This window comes from Monodelphis domestica, chromosome 1 (assembly GCF_027887165.1).
Source record: "Monodelphis domestica isolate mMonDom1 chromosome 1, mMonDom1.pri, whole genome shotgun sequence".
In the NCBI taxonomy this organism is placed as follows: domain Eukaryota; kingdom Metazoa; phylum Chordata; class Mammalia; order Didelphimorphia; family Didelphidae; genus Monodelphis; species Monodelphis domestica.
Window position 1 is genome coordinate 95,540,866 of NC_077227.1, and position 21,270 is coordinate 95,562,135.

The 21,270-nt window shown below is 35.4% G+C and overlaps 1 protein-coding gene across 2 annotated transcripts in view; it reads left to right on the forward strand.

Annotated features, from left to right (window-relative positions):
- Positions 1 to 9,431: 9,431 nt before the first annotated feature.
- FAM204A (family with sequence similarity 204 member A) overlaps positions 9,432 to 21,270 on the forward strand; it is a 39,886-nt gene continuing 28,047 nt past the window's right edge. The window contains exons 1-6 of one of the 2 annotated variants that reach the window (XM_007478924.3): positions 9,841 to 9,920; positions 10,556 to 10,639; positions 13,866 to 14,110; positions 14,922 to 15,012; positions 15,166 to 15,196; positions 15,889 to 15,988. In XM_007478924.3, the coding sequence (XP_007478986.1) occupies positions 13,874 to 14,110; positions 14,922 to 15,012; positions 15,166 to 15,196; positions 15,889 to 15,988 (459 nt within the window). In that variant the 5' untranslated portion in view covers positions 9,841 to 9,920; positions 10,556 to 10,639; positions 13,866 to 13,873. Of the gene's footprint in view, positions 9,921 to 10,555; positions 10,640 to 13,865; positions 14,111 to 14,921; positions 15,013 to 15,165; positions 15,197 to 15,888; positions 15,989 to 21,270 lie in introns of both variants that reach the window. The other variant, XM_001368001.4, reaches the window with a different exon arrangement.

Genomic DNA, 21,270 nt, shown 5'->3' on the forward strand with positions numbered 1-21,270 from the left:
TTGTTCCTTAAGGGAAAGGATATTTAGAAACAGCTCTTCCAGCCAGGACTTTAGGGTCCTGTTGCTGAGATTTAAAACAGCTGTTTTCTATCTATCAGAGTCACACAGCTGGGAAGTATCTGAGGTACGATTTGAACCTAGGACCTTCTGTCTCTAGGCCTGGCTCTCAATCCACTGAGCTACCCAGCTGTCCCTTAAGATTAAAGGGAAGAAAAAGAAAAACTGCTGATTCCAATTTAACTTAAGGAGAAAAGAGAAGAGAGAAAAAGTTTTTTATACTCATGTGTTCTAGCAGCTGTGTCTTTAAGCCAAGTTTGCTGTTAAAAGGGACTAAGTGATGAGAAGGTAGAGTAAAAAGGCAAGGAATTTCAGAAGTTTATTGAGAGAATTCTTTAGACTCCCATTTGGTCAGCCACAATGTGATATGGAAATCACTTTAAAAGACTGATATATATTAATTTAAGGTCACCAAGGAATTCAGCTATGTAATTCCTAAATGAAAACTCAAGTCAGCAGTCAACCTTTTATGGAGTTTTAAATTACAAACAGGAGGAAGAAACGTATTAGAGAGAGAGAGAGAGAGAGAGAGAGAGAGAGAGAGAGAGAGAGAGAGAGAGAGAAAGGGGAGAGAAGGGAATAGGGCTTAAATACCCCCTATGCTTAGGCTGGGCCAAAGGCTCAAGCCCTTAGATAGCTGAGCAAAGAAAAGAGATCAGTCCCTATCACTCACGTGACCAAAATGGAGAAACAGTCTCGGGGCCTCCACCTCCAGCCTCCTTCAGAGCAAGCCCTCCTCTCAGATCTCTCCAGGAGCTCTCCCTCCAGGACCTCTCTCCTCTCAGACTCCTCCAGAGCAAAACCTCTCAGTGCAAAAACTCTTCGAGCAAAACCTCCTCCTCCTCTCCTCAGACCCCGCTATCTTTAAGCAAACCATCTAAGTCCCCTCCCCTCAGTTCTCACATCTACCAATCACTGTCGATGTCTCCCCTGTGCCAATGGTGGCTCTAGCTTGACTCAGGACCACCCAGAGGTCTGTTTCCTTTGCACATGTCTGTTGAAGGTCATTCTTTGCTGCAGCCCTTCCTAAATCCTGTTACTCTGAGTAGGGTGGAGATTGTAATTTCCAAGACCTGGTTCTGTCATTCCAAGTATCTCTATTGTATCAATTCTAAAATCAATCATGACTCAAAGAACTTCTTGTTCTATGCTTAAGCATAAGTCAAAGCCCTTTCCATTGTTTAGCAAAAGGTTTCTGTCCTAAAGTATTCCAATAGAGTTCTTACTATCAGTAGGAAATTTTTCAAGTATGAAATTTCCCAGTGGGGAAATTTCCAACATTCATAAGTCTAAGAAATTTTAAGGTTTACAGCTGTAACCAGGTATCCACTGGCTACAGAAACCTGCAACCCCTAGAATTACTCAAAGTTGCTTCTTGGATTTTGGCACACAGCTTTTGGATATCAGCCACCTTTTTCTTTGAAATTTGCCTCATCCCCTTCTCCAAAATGAAATCTAAGTATTTGACCTTTGGTATGCACCATTGCAATTTTGTTTTTGATACTTTGTGACCCCTTCTGAGAAGTTCTATAAGCAGTTTTATACTGTCCCAAACAGAAATTTTTGCATTGGGAATAGCAAGAAGAATATCATCAACAAAGTGATGATATTTTACTTTCTCTGAACACAATGGACTTCAGATCTTGTTTTAAAATTTGGCAAAACAAATTTGTGCTTTTGCAGAACCCTTGAGGCAATCACAACCAGTAATACTTATCATTCTAAGTAAAAACAAAGATTGTTTGGTTTTCCTTGTCAATTGGTTTAGAAAAATAAGCACTATACAGATCCACCACAGTAGAACATTTAGCATTGTGTGGAATTTCTGATAGAATGCTTGAGGGGCTTGGAATTACAAGATGATTTTTGATGACAAAATCATTGATTGCCCTTAAATCTTGGATGAATCTCCATTGCACTTTGCCTTGAGCATCAAGCTTTGCTTTCTTGATTGGCATGATGGGTGTATTGTATTCTGATATCATTGGAACCAGGATTTTCTGCTGGATCAGGCTTTAGATGCCTGATGCCATCTGTTGCTTCTTTGCTTGGTCTATATTGGGGAACTTTTGGAGGTGTTCCTTTACTTTCATTTTATAGGAGTTGCAGATTTCAAAAAGCCTACATCTGTGGAATGCTTTACCCAAATTCTGTTTGGTACTTCACTAGGAATATCATAGATTGCATTTGCATCTTGATCTTGTTCTTCATCCAATTGCCCCAGGAAAAGCAGAGGATGATGTTTCAGTGCTTCATTGGGCAAGTGTAGGAAAATCTTTCCAGATGTATCACATTGTATTGTTGCCCCAATTTTACACACAAAAAAACCTCTTCCTAGGAGATTCGAAGGACATCTAGGTATTAATAGAGAAGTGTGCTTAGTAGTTAAGGGACCTAGAGTTACCATTTTGGATTTTACTTTTGGCATTGTGTTTTTCCTTACTGAACTCACTATTCTGTCTTTAGGAGAGGTTTTTAGCACTGATCTCATGGCTCCGGAGTCTATTAATGCTGGGTATATTTCCTTTCCAACTTTGATCATAACATGTGGTTCAGTATTATCAGGTTCTTGAAATACTGGAATCATTGGTGTTTACAACTCTATTTTCCCCATATCCCAGTCTTGCTCTTCTTCTATGTGATAATTACTAATTGCTACAGATTCTTGATTTGAGACTTCACTTTGCAACCCACCTGCTTTTTGCAATGGGATTCCTTGAGCATGAAGATTTACGGAGATTGGGATAATGGCTTTGTTGTTCATTGATTCTGTATATGTTGCTGAATTAATTTCTTTAACCTTAGGGTTTAATTTAGATTTCTTTAATATATCAGTGACATTTCCCTTTATCTTCAGGAGATATGCTCATGTGAGTTTGTGGAGATATTGACTGTTCCAACCCATTGTTCTGTTCTACTATTGGCTTTGATGCTTCTTGCAGTGTTCCATTTCCTCTCTGTTAAAATCTCTTCTTACAAAACTCATTGGTACAATGGTTAGCAGAGAATATTATCTACTTTTAGAAATTGCTAATAATTATGGATTATATTTGGTCTATTGCATTCATGTTCTCTCTGAATACATCAAACGTGTGCAAGCTTTTTGCTTTGCATTTGGTCCAACCTGATCTTTGTTGTGTTGATTGCTTACGATTGTGTAGATGACCAGAAAGTTTCTCCATCTTCCATCTTCAGGGGTTATATTCTCCTCTGCTTTCTTTATCAAGCTTTTATAGTAAAAATTCTTTTGCACTAAATTGTTTCATTTTGTTTTCAAAACCCTAATCTTCTGTCTTAGAGCCAGTATTGGTTCTAAGGCATAAGAGTGATAAGATCTAGGTAATGGGGATTAAGCTACTCACCCAGATCACATAGCATCTATTGTGAGATTTGAACTCAAGACTTTCTGTCTCTTAAGTTTGGCTCTCAATCCACTGAGCTACCTAGTTGCTCCCCCAATTGTTTTGTCCTGCTTTGACTCTTTTTATTACCTTTTGACTATGTTTTCAGTCAATTATTAAATGAATATTAACTTTCTAATATACTTTAATTTTCTATATTCCTTTCCATGAATTATTTTGTAGGCTCTGAGCAATATGGCATTTAAGTTTTCCACAGCAAGTACAAGCTAATATTGATATATGCTGATGCTTTTCTGAAGGATCCAATGCCTGTCGCAAGGCATTTCTGCCATATTGATTGAAAACTATCCTTAGGAGTATTTCTTGATAGTTTCACCTTCCCTCCTATGGTTATCATGGCATTGGCTTCTTCATTTGTGCATATAAGTCTTGAAATACTTTTATATTCTATCGAGGTCCATCCAGCAGCCTCTCTGAGGATCCAAGGTCTCTCTGCCTAGATGTGACAACCTGGTCGGAATAAGGAGATGAGAAACACTGTGCATTCAACCCACGTATGCAGGCATCACACACAGTGATCTGCCATAATGCCATGGTTCGTTTATTATAGAGGTTTTCAGATACATGCACACAATCAATTCTTTACATATGTGACATTCTACATTTTGATTGGATATTATCAAATAACCTAAACAACACTCTTGTGATGTTACTACAACAAAGAATTCTGTGGTCATTTACTGCATTTCTACTACACTCTGTGATAGAAATGATTAATGTTAATAAAGTCATTTGTAGGTTAGTACTCCTTGACCTGCTGAGTGGATCATTGTGCTTTTGGTCAGCTTTCACTATCAATCACAATTGCTTGGGAGATGAAAAACAAAACATCTTCATATCTAGGTTGAGGACTTAAAGCAGACCAGTTTTGGGGTTTTCCTCAATTTACAGGTTCTATTTTTCTTGTGTTACTTTGAAGTGCCTAGAAATGCTGCTTGGTTTCTGTTCATCAACAAATTCATTGGAGTATGCTAACTGTAGGAAAAGATTTATTATGGTGCTCAAGTGTTTGGCCAATGTTTATTTTAAGGCCTTGAAGCATATCTTGTGCTTGAGAATGGAGGGGTTATGTGCAATAATCTTTGGGCTTTAATTCTGAAATTGCAATCTTTTGGGGGTACTAATCTAAGGGGATTAAAGTGGGGTATATATTTATTGATCTTATAAGTATTTGCTCTCATATTATTTCTCCTGTATTGGGGAGAGAATAATAATCATAACAAGTCCATTAGAGGGGAAAATTTGGGGAGAGAAGTCACAGAGGGGGATCAGCAGGGGGCCCTCATTCTGGGGTCTGCTTTGCAAACCCCTTTCCCCAGACTGTGGCCTTGTCAGTCTTACCAGTCAGGGTATGATGGCCTCTGGCAATATTCTCTTTCAAATATTTGGAAAATACCTTCATTTAGGATGGTTAAACCTTTAGCAACAACAACAACGAAACTTTAGCTTTTAAAAATTACTTTGTTTTGTTGAGAAAAGCTTTAAAATTACAGTTCAAAGGAATGCTCATCTCTTCTTCAAGATATTTCGATATTAGGTAAAATTCCTAGAATTTTATTATATGAAGATTTCCAGTGACTTCAACTTTTTAAACTTTTCACTCTTTAGATGTTATTTGCTTCTTAGTTTTAGCCATTTTATCTATTTTTTTTAACAATAGATCCCTGAATAGGTCTATAATATGTCACTGTGTGATCTGGAGTTGAGGGTAGCACTGACAAGAAGCAATATAAACCCTTTGCCCACAACTTTTAAGATTTATATGTAATATGTTAGGACCTAGTAGTTGTATATAATGAAAGTCTTGTGAGGTTTGAGGCATCTGGAGGATGTTAGACCTCCCATCTTCCCATCAATGTCCTAGAGGCATCCACAGATCAGCTTAAGGCAATGTCTCTATTGGGGGCCAAGGACAGATTGGGCACAAATTCACCATGCTTAAGAGGAGCTTCTTAAATACCCTACAAATAGAAGAAAAGTACTTCTAACATTCAAAAGTTGTTGATTACTCCGTTGCCATGTGTACTTTCTATGCTTGAGTCTACTTTCTCCAGAATCTGTATGTATATGTGGGAATGTCACAGACTTTGGGAGGGGGTAGGCACGGTTTGGTACAAATTGTTATTATGGATAACATCCTAGTAAATGCCCTTTTCTAAAAGTTATTGAAGCCCAGTTGACTAATATCTTTCTCAGTTGCTAATTTTATAAGGAAACATATCTGAGGGGATTTAAGTAGATGTTAGTAGTGAATCAGGGTAACTAAGTGGCATAGTGGATAGAGTGCCAGGTCTGGAGATAAGGAAGATTCAGCTTCCCAGGTTCAAATCTGGCCTCACTGAGTTGTATGACCTTGGGCAAGTCACTTACCACTGCTTATCTTAGTTTCCTCATCTGTCAAATGAGCTAGAAATGGCAAAACATTCCAGTATCTTTGTCAAGATAACCCCCAAAGGGTCATGAAGAGTAGAACATGACTGAAATGACTAAACAACAATTAGTGGATCACTCTCAACCTCATAGAGACAATCTTAGAATCCTGAGGTAGAAATCTGGTTTTGCCCTCAGGATCACAATCCATCTATGGGAGTAGAAGTTGAGATAAAAATCTTCAGAATGTTTATATGGGCTATATCTCTATGGATCTCAAATGTGTTTCCCTTTTGGGAAAGCCTCATACAGGGTGACACTAGGGTGCTACAGGAAAGTGATTATGCTTCCTATAAATTCATTGTGTTTGTGCATTTTCTGTGAGGTGGAAAAAGGTTAAAGGTTGAATTGTATCTGAAGTTGTATATGTATATATGATAGCCAAGCACATGTAATATATACATATATATATTGTATATATTATTTAGTCAATGCTCTGTGTTCATATATATATGCCTATATAACATATACATGTGATATATACAAATATACATATCAGATAGAATATAGTCTTCATATACACAGTATGCATATGCCTATGTCGGCTTATATGTATGTCTACATCTATGTGTGTGTTTGCCTTTATTTATGGAGACCTAGACATGAGAAAATTCTGATATTCATAGAAGGATCCCGGAAGTGGGAAACCAAAAAGTGATTTTTGTAATACATCCCCAGGATTAAACTTGGTCACATTAAATTCAAAGTACTGTATTAAGTGTTCCTTAAAATAATGTTTCTTCTTGCTTTTTGATCCATGATCAGACCAACTCTACCAACTTTTAAAATTTGTTCTCTGAATAAAACCCATCAGATATCCTTCTAGTTAATTACAATTTCTTTATATTTCAGGTTTCATTATAGTAAGAATGTCAAAATGAATGTGGGTGAGTTCTACCAGTAGTCCATAGTAGTGTACCAACTCACAGGTCATTAGACAAAAATCATAAATTATGAGAAGTTAGCATAGTTGGGAAGAAAGAATAGTAGATCTGGAATGAAAAGAATCGAGCACAGATCTCAGTTCTGCCATTTATTAGCTGTATAACATTGAACAAAACCCTTAACTTCTCTGATATTTCTTTTTTTATAAAACGAGAAAAATCATACTTGTACTACCTATGTTACAAGAATGTTGTGAGGACAAATTAAATCATGTATGTGAAGGATTTGTTATGTGTGGTCCCAGAAGCTTGAATTGGAAGCAACATATAAAATCTGCAGGGGTATAGATTTATGCTGATGCATGAAAAAATATTTCTAGCAATAAGAAATTTCTAACCTGAGATGGGCAACCTTGGGATGTTCATGGATTCTCTATCACTTAGAGGTTTTCAAATAGTAATTAGATGGCCACTTTTAGAAGGTTCTAGGATTAATAATAATGCTGACATGTATGTATCACTTAAAATTTATAAAGCATAATTAGAACTGGACTCAAAGTTAGAAAAAAAATTGGTCTTAAGTTTTGCCTCTGATAAACAGTTTGTGTGATCTTTGTTGGATCACTTAACTTTTCAGTTCCCTAGGCAACTAACTGATCAAGACTAAGATAAAAGCAGTTAGCAGTGATCATAGAGAGATGAACTGTCTTCATCAGGAATTCCTAATACCAATATATTTCTAGATTCTGTCCAAAGTCAAAAATATTTCCTGAATTTATTTATGAATGCCTATGCATCATTTCTAACTTGGACAGTTTCTCATGTGGGGAAAATAAAAAACTATTTCATAGCTGACATCCATATTGTAGGGTACCTTCACACAGTAAATCCTTTTACCCACATATGGGGAAACACTAGATATGATCCAAACCTAAACTTTGTTTTAGGGAGTTTCCTGGAGTGTCCTTAAGTGGAGGAGAGCAGGAAAGGGAAATTAATAAGAGAAAGATCAGAGGATCAGGGATTTATATTTGGAAAGGACCTTAGAGATTATCTAGTTCAGTCCCCTTGTTTTACTAATGAGAAAACTGAGACCCAATTATATTAAATAGCTTGTCCAAAGTTATAGACACAGATGGTGGCATGGATGGGATTTGAACTCTGATCGTCTGAATCCAAATATAGAATCTCATCTCTGAGGTCAGACCCTGATGATTACGCTCAGATGTGTGTGAACCCAGAGTCCTTTGTGAAAGCTCATTTCTTAGAAGAAATTAATGCTTGAAACAACAAAATTCAGGTATAATTCATTAGCAGTAAGAATAATAACTTATCTCGTTTATAGCTTAATTACCAATGTTTGGTCATTTTGGGTTTCATAGAAATATTACAGATATAACTGTTTCATTCACAGAATGTATTGTTTGGCAGATATCCAGAACAGAAATTTACTAAAAAGGGGAAGATGATTAAAGAGAAATAAATGACATCACTATTTCCCTGGAAAATTGATATAATTATTAGCAAATGAAAGAATTAAAGAGCTTATCTTTGGAATCAAAAGGGAAAATTTGAGTTACAGTATACAATGAATATTCAAGATAGGAATTCAAGGTCAAATAGTAAAAAAATAATCAGTTATTAAAGAGGACGATAATGCTAATTTTAAAATATAGATTTTGGATCAGTGGTTCTTAAGAGACATTCATCAACTGAAAAATGTAAAGCATTCTACAAACCTTAAAGTGACATATAAATGCTAGGTATTATAGAAAAGATGACAAATTCTTCAAGATTTTCAACTAATATAATCCTTAATATCTTTTTAATAAAATTTTTTGAGATAGTTGGTTTGCTGTAATAAATTTAGAACTTGACACTTCTTACATTTACCAAAATCTACTACTCTATTTTCTGTCTAAATAGTTCCTTTCATTATCTTTGTGCCTTTTATCTCAGATTTATTCATTTTTACCAATAGACAGTTGTCATTATAACCTTAATACAGTACTAAAATAATACAGTGTCTGACGTTGTTTAGGAATTATAATTCATGAGAAATCCTGGAGATCCCCTCTTTATTTGACTGGGAGTTACATTAACATAGGTCTGTTATATGATAGTGGGCCTGATCCCCTCTTCTAAAATTTATAGAATTTTAGAGCAGGAAAGGATCACTAAGATTATATAGTCCAATCTCATCATTTTATAGATTAAGAAAGTACTCTGTAGGACATCTGCTGCCTTTCACCTTGATACTTGATAATTACAACAATTTGATCAGCCCTTGGACCTCACTACATCCATTTCTATATGGGTCTTGATTGGAATGAGTGTGCAGAACTTCTCTGGATCCAGAAGTGCTTTGGTGTTTTGTTTTTTACTTTTCTTTGCATCCCCAGCACTTAATACAGCTCCTGGCACAAAGCAGGAGCTTAATGAATGCTTGTTCACTGACTTTGGTGGTTTAATAGCCTCATCTTTCCTGAGGAAGCCAACGGATCTTGCACTATTAGCACAGAAACGGAATTTTACTCACGGAACTTAGAAATGAGTTTTATCTTCCTTTTACAATCCCTCCAGCCCCCACCCCATCTCCATTTAGCTTGGTAGGAGAGGACTTGGAGCGGGTCAGAACGCTTGGGTTCTGTAACTCTGCCGTTACCGTAGACTAGGGACTTTGGGTGAATCAGTTCGCCTCACTGGGCTTGAGCAGCTGCCCTACCTGCTGTGGGGAGCCCCCACAGAGACATCTGCCCCAGCAGGGTCTTCTTTATACCTGCCTGCCTTAGAATCGTCACAAGGATGGATCTCAGCCCCAGTGTCTCGGCAAAGGCCAAATACTCTCACCTTTCAGGAGAAGTGACAGGGCCTGGAACGAATCCAACTAATAAATACAGGGTTAGGGAAGGTACAAGAGAAGAAACCAAGACCCCCCTCCCGCCTCCTCTATTAGCTCGGAAATCGGGCGAGGTTGGTTGCTACAGCGACCCCTTGGCAAGGCTGAGTTTTCTATTGGAAGAGGGCCCGACCAGTCCCAGTCCATTGGCCAGGAAACCAGAACCAATAGGAAGGCGGGATGTTGACGATGTCTCAAAATGGCTGCCGGATCGCGGGAGCCGGTCGGGTGAGTATTTGCTAGCTGTGCGAGTTGTTGTGGTTCCCTGGGAGGCTCAGAGCCTGGTGGGGTTCCCGCAGGGTGCAGTTTCTTCCTGGGTTGGGGCCTTTCGAGATGCACTTTGTCAAGTTCCCCTGGCTCTTCAGCGGCAGCGCGGGCTTCCGCGACCGTGACCGTGGCTGCATCGGAGGGCTTGAGTTCGTTCTGAGGAGAAGGGGCTTCTTTCAGTTTTGGGCTGTCCATGACAGGGCGAAGGTCCTAGGGCTTTTCCTCGATGACTCAAATGACGTTATTATTTCTAGAAAGACCGTATTTTAAAAAACAGGGCTAGATAAAAAATCAGGAGGCTGGAGATCTTAGAAGCCCCGGATCCGAAATGAGGGGCTTCTCGCTCAGACTTCCCCCTACGTTCCCAACCCCCTGAGGGTTTCTCTTTGTGCCCCAAGTTGTGATTATAGCAGAAGAGGAGGTGAGATAGAAAAAATGCTGGGTAGGGACTAATGAGGGTCCCTGGATTGAGATCCTAGCCCTGTCATAGTATGTGTCCTTGGGCATGTCACTTCCCATCCGGGCCTTAGTTTCCTCCTTTGTAAAATGGGGGATGGAATTGAGATGATGCCTTCCAGCTCTTAATATTTGATTAGGAGTTTACACCAGTCTAAGAAGAACTTCCTGAATTCCGGGGTTACATTGCCAGCAGGAGCAATCACTTTGTAAATTTAAACCCTGTAAGTATTCTCTGGGTAGCATCTCACTTATCCCAAAGCTTAAGATGGTATGTCTTGATTGTAGATGTCTCCATGCAGTCAGGGCTGTTAAATTGGAAGCTGTGGAAGTTAGAACATCGATTTTCCTATCCTTTAAAAATCTTTTGAAGGTTTTAATGTAATGGTCTTTAATTTCAGGAAAGACCTATGTTAAAATTGTAATTTCCTTGTATTTTAGGGGAAGGATACATTTGATGCATTTTATGTCAAGTAAAAAAAGAAAGTAATGCTTATTCTATATATTTGTATTTAATTCTGATTAAGTCATTCTGAATTTTGTCATATTGCTTTATTTTAGAATATTCAAATATGAAGGACAGCAATATTTGTTTCTTTTGATTATTTTTCATGTAAAGGAGGTAATATCAGAAAATTTGAATTTCCATTGTAATAATTCAGTTTAGGAGAACTGGTAATGAAATACAACTTCATATGTAATGAAAAGTGATTTGCTTCACAAACTTTGGGATATTTAAAGCTTAGAATAGTAGATTGAAAAAGTCTTGAATTTGTAGTTAGAGGGACCTGTTTTGAATCCTTTATCATAGTCAGTAAAAGCCCTTGTGGCCTTAGTCAAGTCTACATTCGATTTTTCTGGGCCTTAGTTTCCTAATATATAAATTGAAGTAGTTAGATGACTTGTGACCCCGTCTGGCTCTAAATCTAGATCCTGTGATCCTAAGTAAGGGATATTCTTTGAAGTGGTAGCTGTTTAGGAAGTATCATTATTCTTTGAAAATTGCTGCCTTGGAAGGCAACTTCCATGTTCTACAAAATATACCACTTTCAAAATATTGGACTTGATGAACTAATTTTACTCCATATATCTTAATCGTCATTTCTTCTTTAAAATCTGAAGAATTTAGGAAGATTTTTAACAATTATGAAGTTCAGAATTGATCACTGAATTAGCCTGTAAGAGATATGTTTTTTTAACCGATTTTTTTGCCTTTATATAATTAACTTCTTAAAGCAGCCTCATAACTTTTGTGTAGAATGTTTGTCTAGTTTATAGTGAAAATGTAGTTTGTATTTTAAAATTATGTGTTTTCAACTTACAACCTTTACGATCCATTTAGCTAATGAAAATGAAATCTAAATGAAGTTTAGGTTAAGTATTCTATTAAATGTAATTTCCAAAATGTAGTTATGGGGTTTTTGAGAGTGTTGCTTTATATCTGGAAATAGAATTATCCCATAAGATTGGATTTGTGAAAAATACATCTGTATCCAGATTAAAGAAAAGCATATTATTCATTTATTTTCTTCTCAACATAAAAAACCCAGGTTTCCCTCCAGAGGTTTTTGATAGACAGCTCTCTTTCTAAATACATTATTTAGATAGAAACCTTATTTTGCCCAGTATTACTATGCCATAGCTTGCTATAGTTGTATCAGAAACTAAGAATTACTTTAAAGATAATACTGAATAATGCAGGATTACAAAAAGACAATAGCTCTTGATTTCTTTTTAGGTCAGTGTAACCTTTTTCTTTTAACTGACATGCATAGGGAATTGATGCTACAACAGGATTTAGTTTTAAAGTGCCTTACTTGAAGATCAGGATTTCACATAGAACCAGCAGTCATGAAGTAGTTTTTATGGATGGGAGAGAGACGATGTATGTCCTAGAGAGCAATTATAGTAGCAAATTAATAATCTGCTCATTAGGTATGGTGTGATATAATGGTAGGGCTGGAAGAGAAATTAAAGGTTTAGCCAACTATTTTATAATTGAGAAAATATACTCAGTAAGTTGACTTGCACAGCCTCACAAGTAGTTAGTTTCATGGTTTCATAAGGCAAAATTTACTTTTAATCCAATTATTTTATATGCCATGTTGCTTCTTACTGATGGCTTTTTGTAAGGCAATTATTGGTATTGTAGAGCACATAAAATTCTAGCTCTTTAAAAGGAAGAGATAAATATCAACTCCTATTGTAAGTAGTTACTGCATTTAGTACACTAAAGATACAGTTTACATTAAAGCCCCAGTAGGTATTTAATGAAATAATTGATTAGTTGATTAAATGTGAAATTTTACAGGGCTTGATGGGTTTAAGTAGTGAAAAATTAAATTATTTATAAAGAGGGAAATCAAAGGAGAAGTGTCTTGCCCCACATTTTTATTTCTTTTCTAAAATAGATAAGTTAAACAAGTAAGTTACAAATTTCAGTTGAGTCTTGGAAGAAATAATAGTTGGGAATCAGTGAACCTGGATTCTAATCTCTACTACATTCCTATGTGTATAACATTTAAACCTTCTGGGCCTCAGTTTCCTTATCTGTGAAATGAGGAGTGGATTAGAAGATCTTTAAGACTTTTTCCAGCTCTAAAGCCTATGATGTTGTGAATAGCAATATGTATGAAATGAAAAATAGTGTTAGGGGCCTGGCTCTAATGATAACTTCTTTATAAGTAATTATCAACTGTGACATTTTCTTTTTAGTAAGTCAGGGTCCCATGATTTCATTGATACAGGAACTCTGCGCATCATAATCTGAATATATCTTATTATTTTGAAGGGTACCTAAAGCTATGTTTAGTCATAACTACACAGCTTATAAGTGTCAAAAATGGGATCTGCATCCAGGTCTTCCTGACTGCAAGTCCAGCACTTCCAAATGTACTTTTATATCTTTAAAAATAATACTTGGATATTGTGCTAAGTTTTTCTGAAAGTGGCAGATGTTTATTTCATAGTATTTAGCTGGTTTAAAACTAGTGCTTGTTTTGGTGCAATCCTCTTATATCTTGCAATTCAAAATGTTTTTCATGTTCAGTATTAATCAATATTCAATATACCTTAATTTTTAGCTTAACATTATAGTTTTTAAGATAGTGTTAATATTGAAAAGTTGTTTTTTGAGATTCACAGTTTATTTTGATTCAGATCTTTTAAAATTTGTCTTTTTTCTGTTCTAAAAGTTTCACATATATATATTTTGCTTTTATAGCCTTTTTTTTATCACTTTCTGATGTATAGTCCTCTAATAACAAAGGAAAACAGACAAAATTATTTTGAGAATTGGAATAGGTTTTGTTTTATTATTTTACATTTCTTTTAAAACCACTAAGTAAAATGTGCCTTTATACCATTATTATGATTTTTGAAAGCCTAAATAAATTTATTTGATACTTTTATTTTCTATTTGTCTTAAAATCTTTCCTCCTTCCTATTTAGAAAAGAAGATGTGGAGTGGACTGTTACCACCTGGGGTGAATGAAAGTGATATTGAGTTGAGTTCTGAGGATGAGACCACAGTGAAGATTTCAGAACTCAGTTCAAAGGAAGATAAGGGAGATGATGTAACTGGAGAAGTCAGGCTCCCTGTTTTCCATACTGGTGGACCTAAAAATGGGGCAGAGACAGATACAAAAAATGCTGATGAAGCGTGTCCATCTGGAGTTCCCCTAAATATGTGGAATGTAGGTTTTTCTGAAAATCAATTTTTTTTTTTGCTCTAGGAGAAAAATGTGAACATGTCTTTCTTAGAACCATGTTATATTCAAATAGATAATTATTATATAATGGCATACAGGTGCTTTATGAAGTTAGCTTTGCCCTAAGGTAAGAAAATCTTGATTTATTTTTAGTTGGATTTAGAGGTGGTTTCCACTTTTTTTTTCCATACACGCAAAATAGTAATACTAACTCATATTACTTCATTTAATCTTCACAACAACCCTATAAAACAGACACAGTAGATATTTCTACCCATTTTACAGATAACAAAACTCAGTCTCAGAGAGTTTAACTCATTTGCTTATAGTTATAAGCTAATAAATGTCTGAGGCTCATTTTGAGGCTAGACCTTCCTGATTTGATGTCTTAACTCTGTTAATTATGCCTACCTCTCAGGCAAGTGTAGAAAGCTTACTAAAAACTGATAGGGCTCAACAAGACTCAAATTAGCTTTCCTAAAAAGGGAACTGAGATTTTTCTCCCCTTGATAGCTTTATAATAACTCATTCAACCTGCCCACCAGATTAACAGATTGTTATTAGAAAGCAGGTACCTGCTCAATATTGTGATAGATCATGGAGATCAAACTTTTAGTGACTTCACTCAGTAACTTGGCAAACATTTACTAGATCTAGAATTAACTTTATTAAATTGAAATACCTCTTAAGATCACAATATGACCTTTCACTCCTAATGACAGTCTTAGTTATTTGAAGACTACAGACTTTGTCTTAACATATCTGCTTATCTGAATTATTTTTCATTCCTTGACAGAAGTTTCAAGAATTACATAAAAAACATTCTGAACTGAGAACTGTAACAAATTCTAGAAGCAGAAGGACTAAAAGAAAACGTCCCAGAAAAGGTGATTTTATGTATTTTTTTCTCTAATAATCCTAATTGTTAAAGGGATAATGGCACAAAAGTTCACTTTTATTAGTCATGTTAAAGAACTAAAACTTTTCAAGAATATAAGTGAAAGTATATGTGCTGACATTTTGTGATTTTTTTTTTTCAGATAAATTGAAGAATAATGAAGAGTCTGGCAGGTATGTAAAAGCTAGCAAAAATAACATAATGAAAGAGAGGCATTTTGCCTATCTGGCAAATAGTTCATCTGTGGGTTAATGCTATCCTGATACAAATTGTGGTATAACAAAAAATATTAATTTTTAGAATCTGAATTAGAAGGGACCTTAAAGTTCTTTTAGTATAAACCCTACGTTATAAAGAAACTCCTACAATATCTCTTCCTGATGGACATTTGTTCTTTCCTTGAAGCTCTTCAAAGATGACATCACTATCTTAAAAGATAGCTCATTCCATTTTCTGACAGTTCTGATTGTTAGAAAGTTTTTCCTTATATCAATCCTTATATCTACCTCTCTAGTTTGTTTTTATTCTTGCTTTGGGCCCAGTACAACAGATCCCTCTGCCATATGGTAACCCATCAAACTTTTGAAACAGCTAACATTCTCCAAACTAAACAAATCCAGTTTTTCCAACTGAACCTTGTATGACACAGTTTCAATTTCACTTACTTTACTGGTCTCCTTCATTCATTCTTGTTTCACCTTGTCAGTCATCCTTAATGTACCTAGTGCTAAACTCAATACTCCATATGTAATCTGACTAGGGGAGAAAGAAGTTCATTATTTTAGGTTTCCAGTTAAACATAGTGAAAGTAATAATGGTTAAGTTATTTTGAATAAAGTAGAGCTATCGACTTGTTTTTGTACAGTCAACAATCTTCAAATGAAGCCCAGTGGAAGGAGCTTACTCAGTATTTTGGAATAAATGATAAGTTTGAACCCCTCATAAGCAATAGAGAACTTCTAAAGGTAAGTTGATTTATCTTTTTGTTTACTTCAGCCATATTTGATGGAGGGTCATTCTTCCTCCAAACTCAGTACCTATCAAATCAGTACTGGTAGAATATAAGAGCATGAAATCTTAATTTTGAGAATAGTGTTGAAGGAGCCAAATATTGAACACTTAATTATTTCTTCTATTTAAGGTCTGTTACTTTAAAACACTTTCCTTCATGAAGCAAAATTTTCATTATTCCTCTTTACATCAAGACTTCTTGTTCTCAGGTTAAGTTGTTTTCTGGAAAATAATTATTAACTCTTATACAGAGTGGTAAGTTGCAGCATTTAAGTTGCTCATTTTTCAAAATTGAGTTTGAGAGTGTCTTATTCTTTGTTCAGTTCAAACTTGTAATAATTACTAGGTGCATATACACTATGCTAGATGCTAGGGACACAAAAATATAACACAGGTCCTGTTTTGAATAAAACACATCCTAATTATGAGAAGGGCAAGTCCATAAATAACTAAGATGGAAAGGAGATTAAGGACAAGTATAAGAGAAAGGTCTATATGAATTTGAGGTCAGAGAAATCAGATTCTCCTGGAGGAATCTAGAAAGACTTAATGAAGGAGCTGGCATTTTAAATGGACCTAGAAAGCAGAAAAATACTTCAACCGTTTGAACTAGTTAAATGGAAAGGAAAAAAAAAGGAGCTAAATGTCTTGACACTAGGAACAGAAGTGTATATTTTATTTAAAAGCGGTAAGAAAGGTTTTTAAGTAGGGAATTAAAATAATAAACTACTTTAGAAAAATTACTGAGGTCATTATATGGCTAGAGAGGCAGGAATCAGAAAGACCAATTCATAAGATCCTGGCTTTAGAGCTGGAAGGGACCTAGTTCAACCCATTTTGTTTTACAGAAGAAGGAACTGAATCGTAAGGAGGCTAAGTGATTTGCTCATGGTGATACAAGAAATGGACATCAGGGGTGGGATTGGAACCTAGGTTCTTGGGTTCTAGAGTCATTACTCTTTGCATTTTACCTTACTACCTTCCAGCTATGGTTCCTAGTCATTGCACTATCCAGAGGCCAGATTACTTCACCAGATGAGTTGATACAAAAACATAGAATTCCTAACTTCTTATACTCTTCTATTCCTGAAACTAGAGGTAGGATAGCCTTTAAAAGTAGGATACCTAGAGGGCAGCTGGGTGGCTCAGTGGACTGAGAGCCAGGTCCAGAGACAGGAGGTCCTGGGTTCAAATTTGACCTCGGACACTTCCTAGCTGTGTAATCCTGGGCAAGTCACTTGACTCCCATTGCCTTGCCCTAACCACTCTACTGTCTTAGAACCAATACACACAGTATTGATTTGAAGATGGAAGGTAAGGGTTTTAATAAATAAATAAAAATAGGATACCAAATTCTCTCCATGTTCTAGGAAGAATAACATGGAGGTGGGGAAGGGATGGTATCAACTTCACAATTGAATCTCAAAAACAGATGGAGCTATGAAAACAGCAACAGCTGGCCAATGGAATCTTGAAAACCTGTTCACCATCTTTAGCACACATGCTATAAATTTATGGCCTCTATTATATATGATGCTTTTTAAAAACATAGTAAAATTTTGGTCTTTTTAGGAAAAATATGTTTTATATAATTAAATTTCTTAGTCATGGGGCTGAGAAAATCCTTAATCCATTATTTAAAGCATTTATTGAATGCTTAGTGGTAAAATAAAGATAAAAATTTATATGTCTGAATTGGAGTTGATCATTAAAATTACAACATTACAATGTAACAAGCACTTCTGTGATTATTATACTTTAGAAAATTATTACAGGATTGCTTTTTAAAACATGTTACTAATGTTGCATGATCCTATACCAAAATCTTATAGCCCAAGGCTTCTTTGTGATATGCAAGTTGTCTCAAAAGTTCTGAAAAATACTCATTAGTGATCACCTTTAGCAGTAGTATTGTCATGTTTTTAATCTTTCCCCTTGCTAAATAGATACATTACTGAAGTATCATGTTAATCGCATCATATTTTAAACAGTAAAAAGGTCATTATTTAAAGGAACTCTATTGCAAACATTTTGTAAAATGAATGACTACAAAACAGTTCTTCCTGATTTATTTGCCTTGTAATGTTGAATTTTCTTAAAGCCAGCAGACAAAAACATCTGACCCCCAAAATATGCTTTACTAGCGTATAATCTTGTGGAGATTGTTGTTGTGAAGTTCACTCTTATGCAGATTACACAGTACCAAGGTTTCCCTGTTCATCTTGGTAGAGAAGAGAAATGTAAAGACACCCACTTTAGGAATGCCACACTTAGCTAAGAACAAATAGAAGTCTAAAAGATGAGGAACAACTACCCAGGATCTAAAGTGGATAACAAGGATATAGGAATTCTTAGTCCATTATCTAGAGAGACCGATCTATTAACTTAGCTAAAATAGACTTTTTATCCTGTATTTAGTCACCCCTATAGAATTTTTTAAAAAATAGAATATCTTCATCTTGTTTCTTGTACTCCCCTTTTGGAACATTCTCATGCTCAACTTCTTCAGTTAAGGATATATACTTAAACATCCCACACAGATGTCACCTGCTCACCAGGCAATACAAAAATATGTATTTGTCATCTTCCTCTCATGTAGTTTTATATTCAGTTGTTCTGTGTATTAAATATAGATGTAAATTTATTTCAGATTGCAATTCTGAAATTCTTCAAACTGTAATTATGACATGATAGATTATCTAGCCTCAAAATTATAATTTCATAAGAGTAAATTTTAGCAATTTTAGAAATATTTTTCTAATACTTAATTGACTGATCATTCAGCATTCATTGAAGAATTGAATTATATAGAAATTATTTGGTATGAAAAGTTGGCAGTACCTAAAAAGGATTTGAGAGGAAGTGTTCAAAATAAGCTACTCTCTTTAATTCAGGGAATTTTAGCCATCCACTTGTTTCTAACAAAGATTTTCTTCAATGGTCTACTAACTTGATTAATTTGTTGAGTATATTTGACATGTCTTATTACTACAAACTATAAACTCCAGTGGTCTTTTCAAATTCTTTTGTTTTGAAATCTTATTTTAAGTTTGAAAGAGCATTTTGTTATATAAATTCTTTTAGTTATAGTATATGTATTAAGAAAATTTGGTCTATAATTTTAAAGTTAGTAAACTTTGAGTATTGAAATGTTCATATTGCTGCTGTTCACGTTGTTTTCTTTCTGGGCCTGGTAGAGTAAGGGTTCCCCCTTTTCTCTTCCCACTCCCATAAGTCTAGCACAGAATGTTATGAACAGTAGGCCTTTAATATTTTTTAAATTGCATTTATTTAGAATACAAATGTATTAGAAAATAAACTGGTACATGATACCAGAATTGACTTAAAACAAAATAGGAACTGACATACTAAATTTCATTAACTGAAACTTTTCAAAGAGGTAACAAAAATGAATGTTTTATATATAGAATTATTCTTCATGATAGCCCCAAGTTAGGATTATATTTTGACATAGTTGTATACTTTTAGTATTAAATATCTAGTCAGACCTTTTGTTTTACCTATGAAGAAACAGAGGTCCAAAAGCTGTCAGGCTCAACAAGTCAGAGATCAAAATAGAATCTAGGACTGCTAGTTCCTAGTTCAGTGTCTCTACCACTGTACTGTTATCTACCTTTTTAATTTTATATGAAAATACTTTGGGGAATTTCTGTGTTAATAGCTCCCATAGATCAGTACATAGCTTTAAAAAATGAAAACTATTGCAAATACCTCACTTCATGCAGGTTTAAGAGAGGAATTTAGGTTTTTCCCTCCTGCCCCACTAGATACTGATTTTTATTCAGTGTACATTAAGGAAGCTATATATCTTAAAAGGATATTTGATACTTGATAAAGCAATTAAAATCTTTAATAGACTATGAACTAACTTTCAAGTAGAATTATATATGGAAGTAGGGTATCATATACATGCTTAAGTTTTTGATAAACCTATGTCCCTGGATTTTGTAGGAATACACAGAAAGTCATACTCATATCTCTAGTGAGCCTAGGTATTAATGGATTGAGAGGGAACAAATAGCAGTTTTCAAATGAAGTAAGCAAAACAGGAGAATGAGTGTTGTTCTAATATAAGTGAGTGAATGAAGTATTGAAGGTTTAGAGCTGTGCTGAGCTTCAGTGGCGAAATGAAAGCTAGTTTTTGATTGACCATTTTATTCCATTTCACTATAATTGAATGATCTAAGTAGGATACTCGAGTGTGGGCACTATACTAATATTTCATGCATAAAGCATCTTTTGCCATAAGCCTGACTAACGGTGTTGTCTCTAACCTCATTATTGCTATAAAAATAACATATAAGCAGAACATTCCCAGGAAGGAAACCCTGAGATGAATCAAGAATACTGCCCTTAGAACAAGCATGCTCTAGTCTAAAATACAATGGACCAGGGGCTCCAGAGCCAAGGGCTCTGTCACTAACTTGAGCCCAGGTACTTGATTACTCTGGGTCTCAGTTTCCTCATTGGTAAAATAAGAATTTTGAATGAGATCCTTATTTCTAAAAATACTACATTCTAAAATGTCATATTATTGTATAAAACCTACACAGTCTGACTAGAGGCTAAATGTAGAGATAATTGAGGCTACTATTTTTCCCTCTAAAATATTAAATTTAAAATCTTGTTGACTAACTGTTATTAGAAAAGGTTGGGGGCAGCCGGGTAGCTCAGTGGATTGAGAGCCAGGTCTAGAGACGGGAGGTTCTAGGTTAAAATCTGGCCTTAGACACTTCCCAGCTCTGTGACGCTGGGCAAGTCACTTAGCCCCTATTGCCTAACCCTTACCACTCTTTTGTCATTGATTCCAAGATGGAAGGTAAGGGTTTAAAAAAAAATAACCACACATTTTGTGTGTGTGTACGACAATAGGTTTAAGTCCTTTAATTTTGTTACAAATTTTCCATGACACCCTATCCAAACCCTCCTAGACTAATAAATGTGTTCTGTTAGGATAATTAAAGCTTCAAAGTGTTCCATGACCAAATTGGTTTGGGAGATGCTATGTTAGATTATCTCTGGGGTGCCTCTTAGATTTTAAAATGCTCTATTTTTTTCCTTTACTTTTCCTTAACTTTGTTAAGTCTGGAGTTTTGATGAAAACTCTAGGTGTGCTACAGAATCAACAATTGAAATAATAAAGGAGAGGGCATCTAGGTGGCTCAGGGGATTGAGAGCCAGGCCTAGAGATGGGAGATCTTGGGTTCAAATCCAG